This window comes from Phyllostomus hastatus, unplaced genomic scaffold (genome assembly GCF_019186645.2).
Source record: "Phyllostomus hastatus isolate PE091 unplaced genomic scaffold, TTU_PhHast_1.1 phas_contig_58, whole genome shotgun sequence".
NCBI classification, from domain to species: Eukaryota; Metazoa; Chordata; class Mammalia; order Chiroptera; family Phyllostomidae; genus Phyllostomus; species Phyllostomus hastatus.
This window is the reverse complement of record NW_025333916.1, coordinates 28,054,901-28,068,780: the sequence shown is the minus strand read 5'-3', so window position 1 is coordinate 28,068,780 and position 13,880 is coordinate 28,054,901. Positions and strand designations below refer to the sequence as shown.

The 13,880-nt window shown below is 43.7% G+C and overlaps 1 protein-coding gene across 3 annotated transcripts in view; it reads left to right on the top strand.

Annotated features, from left to right (window-relative positions):
* Nucleotides 1-4,866: 4,866 nt before the first annotated feature.
* Nucleotides 4,867-13,880, top strand: part of LOC123824746 (regulator of G protein signaling 7 binding protein) — an 87,197-nt gene continuing 78,183 nt past the window's right edge. Inside the window, exons 1-2 of one of the 3 annotated variants that reach the window (XM_045848104.1) lie at nt 4,867-5,659; nt 6,570-6,736. In XM_045848104.1, coding sequence (XP_045704060.1) covers nt 5,495-5,659; nt 6,570-6,736 — 332 coding nt within the window. In that variant the 5' untranslated portion in view covers nt 4,867-5,494. Of the gene's footprint in view, nt 5,660-5,848; nt 6,122-6,215; nt 6,316-6,569; nt 6,737-13,880 lie in introns of those variants that run through there. The other 2 variants (XM_045848102.1, XM_045848105.1) reach the window with 2 other exon arrangements.

Genomic DNA, 13,880 nt, shown 5'->3' with positions numbered 1-13,880 from the left:
TGAAAGCTATTTCATGTTCATGTGTTGGAAGAATATTGTTAAAATGTCCACACTACCCAAAGCAATATACAGATTCAGTGAAACCCCTGTCAAATTCCAATGGCACTTTCTACAAAAATAGAACAAATAATCCTATAATTTGTATGGTACCACAAAAGATCATGAGTAGCCAAAGCAATCTTAAGAAGAACAAAGCCAGAGGCATCACACTCTCTCATTTAAAACTAAATTACAATGCTATATTAATCAAAACACTAAGATATTATCGTAAAAACAGACACACAGATTAATGGAACAGACTAGAGATCCCAGAAGTAAACCCACGCATATATGGTCAATTAATTTCTGAAAAAACAGCCAAGAACAGACAATGGAGAAAGGACAGTATCTTCAATAAATGGTGCTGGGATGGCTATATGCAAAAAAAAAAAATGAGACTGGACCACTATCTTAAACCATACACAAAAAATTAACTCAAAATGGATTAAAGTCCTGGCTGGGTGGCTCAGCTGGTTGGAGCGTCAACCTGTACACCAAGAGGCTGTGAGTTTGATTCCCAGTCAGGACACATACCTAGGCTGTGGTTTTGTCCTGTGGTCAGGACATGTACAGGAGGCAACCGATCTATGTCTCACTCTCTCTCTCTCTCTCTCTCTCTCTCTCTCTCTCTCTCTCTCAAATCAGTAATCATATCCTTGGGTAAGGATTTTTTTTTAAATGGATTAAAGACTTGAATGTAAGACCTGGAACCATGAACTCCTAGAAAAAAACATAGATGCTAAGCTCTTTGACACTGATCTTGATGATGAGTTTATTGAATCTGACACCAAAAGCAAAAAGCAACAAAACAAAAAATAAACATGTGGGATCATAAATTTAAAAGCTTCTGTACAGCAAAGGAAACCATCAACAAAATGAAAACCCAACCTATAGAATAGGAGAAAATACTTACAAGTCGTATATCTAATAAGGGGTTAAAATCCAAAATATATAAAGAACTCATACAACTCAATAGCCAAAAAAAAAAAAACAACAACAGCAATCCAATTAAAAATGGACAGAGGACCTGAATAGATATTTTCATAAGAATGAAATCTTGCCACTTGCAGTTCATCAGAAAAGGGAGAATAAAAACAAAGGAGGTAAAACACCAGATGCCCACAGTGCATATAATAGACACCAAACACAAGGTAAGGAAGCCTAAACTTCAAGGAACCTCACTTGCACAGGCTCTGCCTGAGACCATTTATCTAATTTTGTTTTTAACTTTTGGGATACTTTTTCTTAAAGAAGGGCCCCCAAATTATATAAGCTCTAAGAGCAACAAAACCCAGAACTGCACTAACAAAAACACTCAAAACTATTTGTAAAATTAACAAACAAGTGTTCCTGATATATTGTGCTTCTGTTTGTTTTTAGCGGAAATGAACCATTTATTAGATAGTTTATTCACTATATTCTTCACAATAACTTAATCTCTCTTGACACTAACAGAAAATAACTAGATTATTCCCTTCAGATCTCCCCAATGTCTCAGAACTCAGCATCTTAATGTATTTTTCTTTGCCTCTATCCCAGACGCACACAGGTTAAGGTCCTTCTTCACTTTTGCCCCTCCTTGAACTTTACTCCAAGAAGAAACCTGCCTCCCAGCATCTCCTTTCATGAGAGGCTGGTCCAGTTTGAGATGGGTATCTCTGGGCCCCACCATGGCTTCTTACAACACCAATTTGAGGAAACTTACCAAGTTGCTGACATTCACTCAAAACTAATGTTCATTTGCTTAGAATTCCAAATCGAAATGATTTCCCTAACATTGCCATAAAGAAAACATGAACCATATAGTGGATCTTATATTGGAGTGAATCTAGGATGTGACTCGGGTCAGAGCCATAACTGTATGGAGGACCCATTAATGGAGCTGTGCAAAAATTGGGTCTGGATAACCAGAAAACATGCCCCTGTTGGAATTTCCAACTGCATCTATCCTTCTCTTTGGCAGTTAGACAGCCCCAGGAATGTAAATGCATGCTGTTTTGAATGTGGGGGAAGGTGAGGGAACTAAGCCTGCATGCTGCTATTCTGATTACAGCATTTGTCCCTGGGAGAGACAGCTCTGGGATGGATTCTGTATTTCTCCATTCCCAGGAAAATGGCTTGGGCTGCACCTACAAATGACAGCTTCTGCTTAATCCCCCTGTAGGTTTCCAAATCTGTAGTCCTTCAGATGTGGCACGGAGTTTGACCCATTTTTCTCCTCCCTCCACCTCCTGCATGAAATATGGCATAGCAACATGGCAGTACAATCGTGTTGCACGGGTTTTTGTGGGGTTTTTTTTCCTTTTCACTTGTTGAAATTGTCTCTAGGCAGAAGAAGTGGGGGGGTGGGATGGGGGAGTAGAAACCAGATGGTTGTAGCTGGAGTAGAAACCTACTACTGAGGTCCTTTGAGATGCTTAAATCTGGTGGCAGTCACTATTTCCTGCAGGGAAAGGGGATGAAATAACAGAGTGGTGGCAAAGGATGTCCAGAAGCCTGACCTCCAGTGTTCCGTTTTCTCTATCCTCTGCCTACACACATGTAAAATGCAGCCCCTTTTCCTTTAACTCTCCAAAGCAACTCCAACCTCGGGATGAGCAGACTTTCAAGGTAGGGGTGGGGGGTAGATAGTGATAACAAACAGGGTTTATGTTACAGCACTTAAACTATTTACAAATGATTATTATCCCTCCTTCCTTAAAGCCCCTTAACACGCCCCTATACCTTCCCCCTCTGCATCCCAATCACCCACTAAATCCCAGCAAATCCCACCAAATCACCCCATGTGTTCCTCAAGCTCTCCTCTAATCACAGGAAATAGAAAGAAAATTGAGACCAAGGGAAAGAGGAACAGAGTTGATGAAAAGTTAACCTCTGTTTCCTTCCTATATTTGGGGAGATTTGGCCAACAGAAGAGCCCTTCATCCTGGCCTCTGGGCTATCTGAACGCCCACAGAACAGAAGCACACCAAGGCATTGGGTGGGTGCTGATGCTTCTCTCCCTCACTTTTGTTAGGGAAAACTGACTCTCAATCTTTTGTGCAGTAACGTGCAAATACATTCGAGTACCCGTCATATGTCTACCTATTAGTTTATTTTCCTCCCCAACAAACACAAGGAATCTTTTTCAACACTACTCCAACTCTCCAAAACCAAATGCAAGTCCTACAACTCAACTCAACTCAACTCAACTCAATTCAATTCAATTCGAACACTAACTCTGTCTGCAGACTCCACAAGTTTAAGGGCTCAGTCCCACAAGACTCCCCTCAGTCTTCACAGACGGATCACCAGTATCAAGTCCCTAGGTTACCCACACTTCCATTTGACCAGGCTACAAATTCAGGGGTTCCAACATACTTTACCGTTTAGAGTTAATCATTTGCTAGAATGACTAACAGAACTTGGGAAAGCACTCTCCTTACCTGTTATTATAAAGAATACAATTCAGGAATAGCCAAACTGGAGAGATGCATAGGGCAAAACATGGGAAGGGGAACACAAGTTCCCATGGCTGTCTGGGCAAACCTCCCCCAGAGACTCCATGTCTTCAACCAGAAGCTCCCCAAACCCCACCAATTTGGGGTTTTTATGAAGATCTCATTATAGATTTTCATGATTAAATCATCTCCAACCTCTCTCCCTAGAAGCTGAGGGGAAGAGGGGTTGGACTTGGTCTTTCTAGTGACAAGAGACTTATCATAAGAGTGGTAACTCTTATGACTTATGAAGGTCCAAGGGTTTTAGGAGCCCTGTGTCAGGAACTAGGACAAAGACCAAGTATGTTTCTTATTATATCACACCATCCCATTATTTTTACCTGACTTGTTAAAAAAAAAATCTAACATCTCCTTAGGGTGTTAGCCTTCCTGGCTATATTTGGCTCTCCCTGTCCCTGTGTATACTCTACATATCCCCCTATGAAATTGACCAGGAAGCTCTGTGAGTTCTTCACTAGGCTTTCTCAACACATAATTAGTTCCCCTGTGGGAGACCTCTTTGTCCCCTCCAAAGCTGCCCCAGCACCCAGCATCCTCAGAGCATTGGGATTGAATGCTCACTTCATTTCACTTCCTCCCTGAAGAAACTCAGGCTGTACGCGGTAAGGATGGACGTAAATGGTCCAGGAACTCACTCCCACCCTCTCTCATGCCGGCATCCTCTCCACTTCCGGGGGCCAACTCCATAGACCTCCGTGTTACTAATGTCCCATAAAGGAGAAGAGAGTCATTCCGAGTGGCAGGGAAGGCCTGTTGGCTCTCACTTGTGCATGTCTCTGTTGGGAAACTCTCAGAGCAGGGGGTCCTGACACTCTGGAATGCAAAACCCAAACTTTACTAATTAAAACGGGATGAGATGAAGACCAATTTGACTGATGGCCTCAGTGCATTCTGCCCCACTGGCTTCCTGTCCCCCTTCTCAAAGACAAAAAGCAACAACTCCACAAGAACAAAACCCAGGGAAACAAAGCTTTCCTAGTATGTTATCAAGACATCTTCCTTTTGAGTAAAAACCCCACCACCTCCTCGGTTTGGGCTTTGATAGCCTGTGGCCCAAGGGCCCTCAGACAGGGAGGCCTCGAGCCCACACTAGTTGATTTGAAATCCCTGTTTAGATCCCAGCATGTGACAATGTGCTCCACTCTGGTGACACTTTTCGTTTCTAATAATAGAGCAGATGAAGTAATATTGCCATTGATGTTCCCGGGGATTTGATTGGATAAGTACATAAACTGTGGAGGGGGAGAGGGTTGTATGGACGGATCACATTAGTATTCTGGTCCTATCAATGTGCTGGGCCGCGAAGAACGTCAGCGGACCGATTCCCTGCGTCTGCCAGTCCCGCCACAGATTCATTTGGGATCCTCAAACAGAGGAACCCATAGAGACAAGGGATCAAGGCAGCAGATTAGAGCCAATTGCCTGCTTCGGGGACTGCCAGCCCTTCCAGGCCTGGCAACGGGGAAGGGAGGGGAAAGACGAGCCCAGCTCCTCTGCGGGAAGACACCGAAGCAAGAGCTACACTCGCCCCCCTCCCCTCGCCCCCCACCTTGCAGCACTAGCTTTGAAAGCTGCTCCCCCATCTGAATGGAAACTCGGAACCGTGGGGAGGCGCGTTCCTTCTCGTCCAGCCTTGCAATCTATGCCGAGGGGAAGGTGGTGCGAGCCAGCGCCAGTGCCCAGCTCCCGGGACAGGAACGGCAATGCTGCTGAGCAGAACTTAACTGAGCCTCTTCCTCGCTGCTAGTTGAAGCGATGCTGCACGGCACAGCCAGCGCTTCCCCGGCTCTCCTTCAAGCTGAAGGTTACCCACCCGCGCAGCCAGCCCCAACCCTGTGAGTGCCGCGCCTCTGGTTCTCGCTCCGGCTGCTCCGCTGCAGCGAGCAGGGCAACGACTGGGCCGCCCGAGCCGGGGCGCACTGCACCAGTGGCTTCGGCTTGGTGGATGTGTATGCATGAGTTCTGCACCGAATGGGCGCAAAAAGCGCCCCAGCCGGTCCACCCGCTCCTCGATCTTTCAGCTCAGCAAGCCCCAGCTGCAGAGCGGGGAGTGGGAACGCAGGGGCAGTGGCTCCGATTGCACCCACAAAACACAGCGAACCCTGGACGACTGCAAGATGGTAGGTGAAAACTGCGCCCTTTTTTTTTTTTTGGAGGGAGAAGCGGTGGGGGAATCGTGTATGTTAATCATTTGTTTGAGTGCCAGCCACTCCCCCACCCTTAGCGCTTCCATGCCGATCACGTGCACAAGCACTATTTTTAAATCTGCCGTCCTCCAAATTCGGGGTGACACCCAGGTGGTGGTAATGGCCCCTCAAAGAAGTGCCACGGGCAAGAATCTTGGGGTTGTGCCTCTAACCCCCCTGAGAATGGTGGATACGGAAGACAACGTGAACTGGATTGCTCACCAGGGAGGGAAAGGACAGGGAGGTGGGGGTGCTGCTTTGTGGGGAGACGGTAGAAAACAAACCCAAATAGAGCGTGCGAGGCGATGCGGAGGGAACGAAGGTTCCATCTCAGAAGCTGTAGCAGGTCTTCCCATCAGGCTCTGGAGTCTGAGTAGTTCAGTGGCCCCGCAGAAGGTGAATAGTTTGCCTGTAACAACCCGCCTTTGGCCTTTATCCCCACGCAACTTCAAATTCATATCCTAGCTGTAAGAGACGGGAGAGTTCTATGGGAGAGTTCCCAGCATCGCTCTCTAGTGACCTGGGAGTGGCAATGGTAACGCTCCAAATTGCTTTCTCGGTCTTCAGAAACGGAGTCTGAACGGGTGGGGGTGAGTAGGTCTCGAAATAGAGCTTCCATGACCGGACTTACCGATGGGAGGGAGAAAAAAACCACTTGCCTACGAAAAAGAGAATTTACCATCTTTGCGCCTTAATCTTTAAATAATTTGTAGGCTTTTTAAACTGGAAATTGGGTGTGTGTTGGGGGGGGGCTCCAGTGTCAGTGAAGCCCTTGTTTATGTACCCCCAAAATAGGAAATTTTCTGGTTAAGTGTTTCTTGAAAGAAACTCCCTTCTTTTCCAGCTTGTCCAAGAGTTCAACACGCAAGTGGCCCTGTTCCGAGAGTTGGTCATTTCTATTGGGGACGTCTCGGTCAGCTGCCCCTCACTCCGGACGGAAATGCACAAGACAAGAACCAGAGGCTGTGAAATGGCCCGTCAGGCGCACCAAAAACTTGCAGCCATCTCAGGGTAGGAGACGCTTGGCGTTAGATGGTTATTCACACGGCATGCGTGCATACTGACAGCTATTTTGGTGGTCAAGGACTTATAGGTGAAGTGTGCAAATTTGGGATTTTAACCAATCATCCTGAGATCAGGGTTCTTTAAACAAACTATGGGCCAAAGCTACATCAAGGGCAGTCTAATCATCATGCCCTAAGATTATTTTGTCATCTGCTGCTAAACATCTGCACAAAAGCCCTGTTCAGTGGAAGGAAAATCTTTGGTAAATCCCAGATTTACTAAACTATTTATACCATGAGATAAATAAAATCCCTAACATGAAATCTTGGATCTAATTGACTCTCTGATTTGCTGGAGTTAGGCAAGAGGGAAGTTTTTTCTTGTGTTGTATTTTTGTGTGTATGTGCCTTTGGGGGAGGGAGATACAAGTAATTGACATATAGCATAATATTTGATGCCAATGTTATACATAGTGACCATTATTGGGATATAAAGATTAGGAAACCATATGTTACCTCTCTTAATAACTAGTTTACATTTGAAAACAGGCATTTTCTATGATAAAAACAGATACACTTTACTAACCTCCTTGAAGTGAGTGAGAAATAAAATCTTACAAACCTATTTTATTCAGTAGAAATATTGAGAAGCCTTATCCTTTTCTGTTTTAATTGTTATACTGTACTTAGCAGGAAATGAGTCTGGAAGGTGGAGGGAAATTGTTTCAGGAATTGAGGGAAGAAATGCAACTATAATACATACCAGACAAGAATGGAGAAAAAAGTCAGAAACAGGAAGGGGAATCATGACGGATTAAAAATGATTACAGAAACAATGATTTAAAAGGAAAAACAAGTTTTAAACAGATTATTTTATGCTTAGGGCTCAGGAGTAAATTTTGTGTCCAAGAGTGTCAAATGGGGTTATAGCCATGGTCCCTTTAAGTTGGCATTCAATTTGAGGACACGTCCTAATCAGAGAAGGCGGACTGCCAAAATGAATAAGGTGTTCAATTTGTTCTATTTTACTATGTATGTGACTCAGGTTCCTCTAAAGGCTTAGGAAATAAAAATCCTGAAACTAATGGCTAAAAGTTGAGTTTTGAGGGTCTGAGGTGGATTTTCTTACTCAGGGGTTTGTGGCCTTTTGCTCCCTGCTCACTTGTTACCTGAGGGTTGATGTTATCATGGGCAGTTTTATAAGAATTAATGGGAAAATATATTGTGCTTGGAGCCATGCAAAGCTAAGGCCAACTTGATAAAATATTCTACAGTAGAATTTGAAATGGTTTCCACCTTAAAATAATAATTAAATACAGTTTAACCTTTCTAAGAAATGACAGTAATGTAACTGGAGGAAATCCCCTTAGCTCTCACCATCTGGGCTCCATTTAATGAAGGATGTAATTCCCTTAGCGGAATTCCATTCCTGATGCTGCTAGTTATTTCAGACTTGAGGTGAAGGCTGGTAGGGAGGCTGTAGGATTCATCTTAAAATTTGAAGCATATTAGGTAAGTAAAGCAAAAGTTTTGGGGGGAATGTGTAGAAAGTCTGGATTTTTTGAGAGCCCATTATTTGTCGCACAATCCAGCTAATTCATGGAACAATCCTCTGAAGTAGGAATACTATCTTTGTCCTACAAATGGGCCTCAGAGAGGTTAAGGAACCCCCCCAAAACTACATACTTAACAATCAGCACAACTTTGCTTCAGCCCTACCTTTGCATGCTCCTGAAATTCATGATCGTTCCTCTATATAATATGCCATTCCAAAAAGTGTTATGTAAAAAGGAACGAAGTACTGAGACACACTAACAACATATGGATGAAACTCACAAAAAAGTGTACTAAATGAAAGAAGTCAGTCACAAAATGCCACGTATTATAGGATTTATATGAGATGCTCAGAGAAAGCAAATCTGTAAGAAGCAGTAGATGAGGGGTTGCCTAGCGCTGGGGGTGGGAACAGGAAGTGACTGCAAATGAGCCTGAGGGATCTTTTTGGGCATGAAAATGTTCTAAAGTGGAATTATGGTGATAGTTATGCAACACTATATTTATTGAAAACCACTGAACTGTATACTTAAATGTGTGAATTTTAAGGAATGTAAAGTATACATCAGTTGTTGTTTTTAAAGGTGTGATCACCATCACCATAATTAACATTTTCCTTCCCTTGGCTTTATTCTTTCCTGCTCGTGTAACTATTAGTGAAAGGGAATGAGCTGTAAGGGATGGGAAAGGAAAACTTAGCTCCCCATGCGTTCATCAAGATGCCTGCCCGACTGCTAGCATCTAAGCCTGATGTTTGCTCTGCGTAGGGTTACAAGTGAGAAAAAGGAGTAAATGAGGTCCCTCACTTCTCACCAGCAAAGACCACTCCTTTCCTGTCTACTGCCTGGTTTGGGGCCAGAGGAGAGAGACAGGGTTGAAGGAGGACAGGGCAAAAAACGAGGAGGAGGTGAGATAAAATAGAAAGAGAAAAAACAATGCCTTTGAATTAAGCAAACCACAAGTGCTCCATCCCTTTTATTCCTGACCAGCTGAAACCCTCGAGGACTGGTGACCACAAAAGAACTGTGTTTCTCACTGACTGGCCGTGGGTTGAAAGCCATCTTCACACACACAATCACAACACTCTCTCAAGTTGTGTTTAGATCAGCGGAAGTTTGGGTACAGCATTTTCTTTCTTTCCTTTTTTTTAAGATTTTATTTATTTATTTTTAGAGAGAGGGGAAGGGAGGGAGAAAGAAAGGGAGAGAAACATCAATTTGTGGTTACCTCTCACCTACCTCCTACTGGGGATCTGGCCTGCAACTCAGGCATGTGTCCTGACTGGGAATTGAACTGCTGACCCTTTGGTTCACAAGCTGGCACTCAATCCACTGAGCCACAAAAGCCAGGGCCAGACTTTTCTTTAAAGGCATCCGATGATTTCTGGACTGAGCCAGCCAGGTGAATCAGATGTCTCCTCTGACTGGCTTGATTAACCACGGTTATTGTCCCTTTACAATGCTGATCCTCTCCTAGATATTAAAGCTAAGAGGGGCCTTAAAGATCACTTGGTATCACAAAAGAAGTTTGGTCCCCAAACTTCTTTTAGCAGAAGAACCCCGCCCCCCGCTTTAAACACGGAAAGCCAGAATTATAAGGCCAAAGTGGTGTTGCACTGCAGTGTGTGTATGTTGGGGTTGGTGTGTGTATGTGGAGGGGGGGTGAGTGTGTGTGTGTGTGTGTGTGTGTGTGCGTGTGTGTGTGTAGCTGTCTTGGCCCTGTCTCCTTGGACTTCCTTCTCCAAATGACTTCTGAGACACCTTTGAAGAGTCCCTAGGGCTCCACAGCAGAGAGAGAACTAATTTAGCACAATTACCTTGTTTTATATTTGACTAGTCTAAGATTTAGAGGATTTAAGTGACTTTAGAGGCACCTGGTCAAGTATACAGGAAGATTTTGCATTCAGGCAGGCCTCGACAGAATAACATCTTTTGTGACCTTGATGGAATTAGACTTAACTCTCTGAATCCCAGTTCACTCACCTGTAAACTAAGGGTCATGCTCCTCGAGCGGTTGAGAGCATTAAGGGACTCCGTGGCACGTTGCCAGGCCGAGGCTGCTCTAAGACTGGAACCCAGGTCTCTTATTCCCCAGTCTAGCACCTGTTCCATCAACCACACCACCTCCTGAGAATGAAGAGAGAGGAGCAGAGCACAGCACACAGGCTAGGGGTGACCTGGAAGAGCCAACACCCTCCAGTGAACCCTGAGAGTCTTTGCTGGGGCTGGCAGGCTGGTGGTTCAGATTCCTTTCCCTGTACTGCTTCTGTGGTATCTGTTGCACTGGACTTTCTTCACGGCCTTCTGCTAGTGTCTGCTGATGAAAGTGAAAGTGGAAGTTTACGTATGATAATGTGAGAGGCAGTAGAGTACATGATGGGAAAGAGCATTGATCCTAAATCAGATTAGACCTGGAGAAAACTCCTGGCTTTACCACTTATTAGGGATGCATGTATATTGATAGGCAAGTTGCTTCATGGGGTGGGAACTGGTAGCCTGGTACAGTGGTTAAGTACATAGACTTTGGAGCTAAACTGCCAGTGTTCAAGCTTCAGCTGCACCACTCACAAACAGTGTGATTGTGGACAGAGGTATCGTCTCTTGCCTCAGTTTCCTACTCAGCAAAATGGGATTAGTAAGCAATGGGACCAAAGCATATGGTATTGTGTGGATTGAGTAAGTTACCATCCATCAAGCATTTAAAAGACAGTAAATGTTATTTACTGTTAGTGTAATTATCAATAAGATTTAAAATTCAAGTGGTCAAGATACATTTATATAAAAATATATTTCTCCATCAAATATTTTTTCAAATAAATGTTTTGACTGGAATAAATTTGTTTTACCTTAGTTTCTTACACTATGTTCCAATGAATTTTCCAAGTTAACATTTCCCAGATGGTTATCAAAAGGCCTCTTCTTTAATACCTTAAAAAGATTACGGAAATGTGAGGGTTCAAAAGTAGTTTAAAAATGTTTTCTTTATATAAATTGGCCTGGATGCTTCATGAATCCTATAATATTTATGAAATCTACTCATGTAGCTCTAGTATAATCTGTGTGGCATGGGACAAGTCTGTTAAACTCCAAACATCTCGGTGAGAGGACTGAATCTGCATGGGGAGTCAGTGTATCAAGGTAATTCATGTAGAAGCACATAGACTTGGTTTACAAGCAGAGCTATGAAAACACGCACAATGGAGGAAGTTTGAGGATCAAATTCCAGAAATAATTTGCCAAGCTGTGAACATAGCATGTTCACAAAAAGAATCTTAACCTCATAATGGCTTTCTGGAACAATATACTGGATATCTTAGAGATCCAGATCCACAAGTTTCAGGGTTTTCTCTCCAGCAATTATTTTTCTGACCAACCATGCCTGTGTTCCTCTATTTTTCTCCTAACATCTCTCCTCGCATTCTTTCTTCTATTTATTTATGTGTTGGAGGGCTCTGTTTTAGTTTTATATGACTCCTCGTTGACTTTGCTGCTCTATTTTTTCAGGCCCACTTCTAGCTGGTTCTTCTCTGTTTCCTATTCTGTTTCCTGGCAAGCTGAGAGGTGGGGGAGGGGAGGAGAGCACCAAGGCCCAGTCGGTGATGCTCCCGTGCAACACTCGGGCTGAGGCAGCAGCAGTTCGTTGGGGTGGTAGAGGACAAAGTGCCTGGTGACCTGGAGGCCACTCTCTCACCTCTCTTTGCCCCACATGCTGGAGAAGGCCTTAAGTGTAGGTAACAGAGGCCTGGCTGGCAGGCATGCCAAGCCACCCACTCTTGTCCTTAATTTTCATTCCTAGTACAGGTGCTTTTGCTTTCAAATGTTCAACTCTCACTGATCAAACAGTGAAAGGCGAGTTATAGCTGCACCAACAGAATATGCTACCTATCAGCCATGATGCTGGGAGAACAATTCTTAGTGTGATAGGACTGCAGTATCACAAACTGGGTTGCTTAAACAGCAGAAATGTCTTGTCCCTCAAGTCCAAAATCAAGGTATAAGCAGAGTTGGCTCCTTCTGAGGGCAGAGAAGAAGCATCTGCTACTCTCCTTTAGCTTTTGGTGGTTTGCCGGTACTCCTTGGCTTATTGATGCATCTCTGCCTTCATCTTTCCATGTCCCTCTCCCTGTGTGTATATGTCTGTGTCCAAATCCTCCCTTTTTATTAGGACATCCGTTATATATTGGATTGGAGGCCCACCTTACTGGAGCAGAACCTCATGCTAACTTAGTTTATTATACATGTAACAACCTATTTCCAAATCAGGTCACAGACTGAGGTGCTGGGGGTTAGGACTTCAACATATGAGTTGGGGGAAAAGGAAGGGAGACATAACTCAACCCACAGCAAATTCTCTTGAACCACGTGCAGTGGAATGCACATTTTGGCTTGTTTTGCTCAATGGGGATGGAGCTTTGCCCAGAACTATCTACATACTCTCTCAACACTTTTGCACAAAAACTTACCAGTGCCCAGTGTTTTATTATTTGCAAGACTGCAGCTCATAGCAGGGGGGTTGTGACTGTGGAATAGAGTGCTTTCTGTATGAAATGGATGTGTCCACAAAGGTACTCAGTCCTCAATACGGTTGGCATCTCGCTCTCACCAATTTAATGACTAGTATCTGAAGATGGAACCAAAAATCCTACCACAGAAGAGAATCCTGGCGAGGGATGGGGGTAGGGAGAGGCCGCTGACTGTCCACACAGAGGGCACTCACGTTCTCAGGTGTACATGGGAGAACTCAGCAGGTCCTTGTCACCTGGCGGTGTTAATACTGCTGCTTAAGGACCATAAGCATACTCTAGAACAAGCGACAGAACACTGACTCACGTCAGATTAAAGAAGAGGGCCGTTACTGGCAATGAAACTAAATGCGATATGGAATCTAGACAAGTGCTCTCCGGTTGCTTGTTGAAGCTTAGCCCTTTCATGTTTGAACAATCTAATGGCTTTCACCTTGTTAGGGCCCTCTTAATAGATTTTCCAATTAGAGGGAAAATTAGATGCTAAACCAAACTTTAGGAAAATTTGTCACTTTACTATTCATACTGTGAAATACAAGAGAGCAAGACTGTGTTCATTCATGTTCGCACCTGAGTGGCACTCGGTAAGGAAATGTATGTCTTGTTTGTTCATTAAGGTGACTTAGTATTTTAAAATCTGGTGTTAAAAGAAACTGCGACTTGACATAGACTTTAATTTAGTAAGACTTGAAAAATTAGATTAGCTTACATTTTATGACATTTCTATTATATTTGACTATATTTTTCTGGATTGTGACTGAAATGCCATTATGTTCATTTGTTAAACAAAGGAGGGATTGAGGAGCACATCTAAGGCAGACTCTGGGGCACAGAGTTTATTATTACAACAAATTGGGGGGAGTGTGTCTTTTAGAATTACTGAAACATGAATTGTGTCTAATGGAGGTTATCTGATAGGATATCATCCCAACATCTGTCTGCTTGGTGGCTTTATACTGAGTAGTTACATAACCACTTTCCACTAAGATTACCTTTTAAATCCATTTTAAACTTTTAGCCCTTAAAAGTTTAACTGTGCCTGATCCAGAAAGATACGTGCATAAATCCCAGCTCC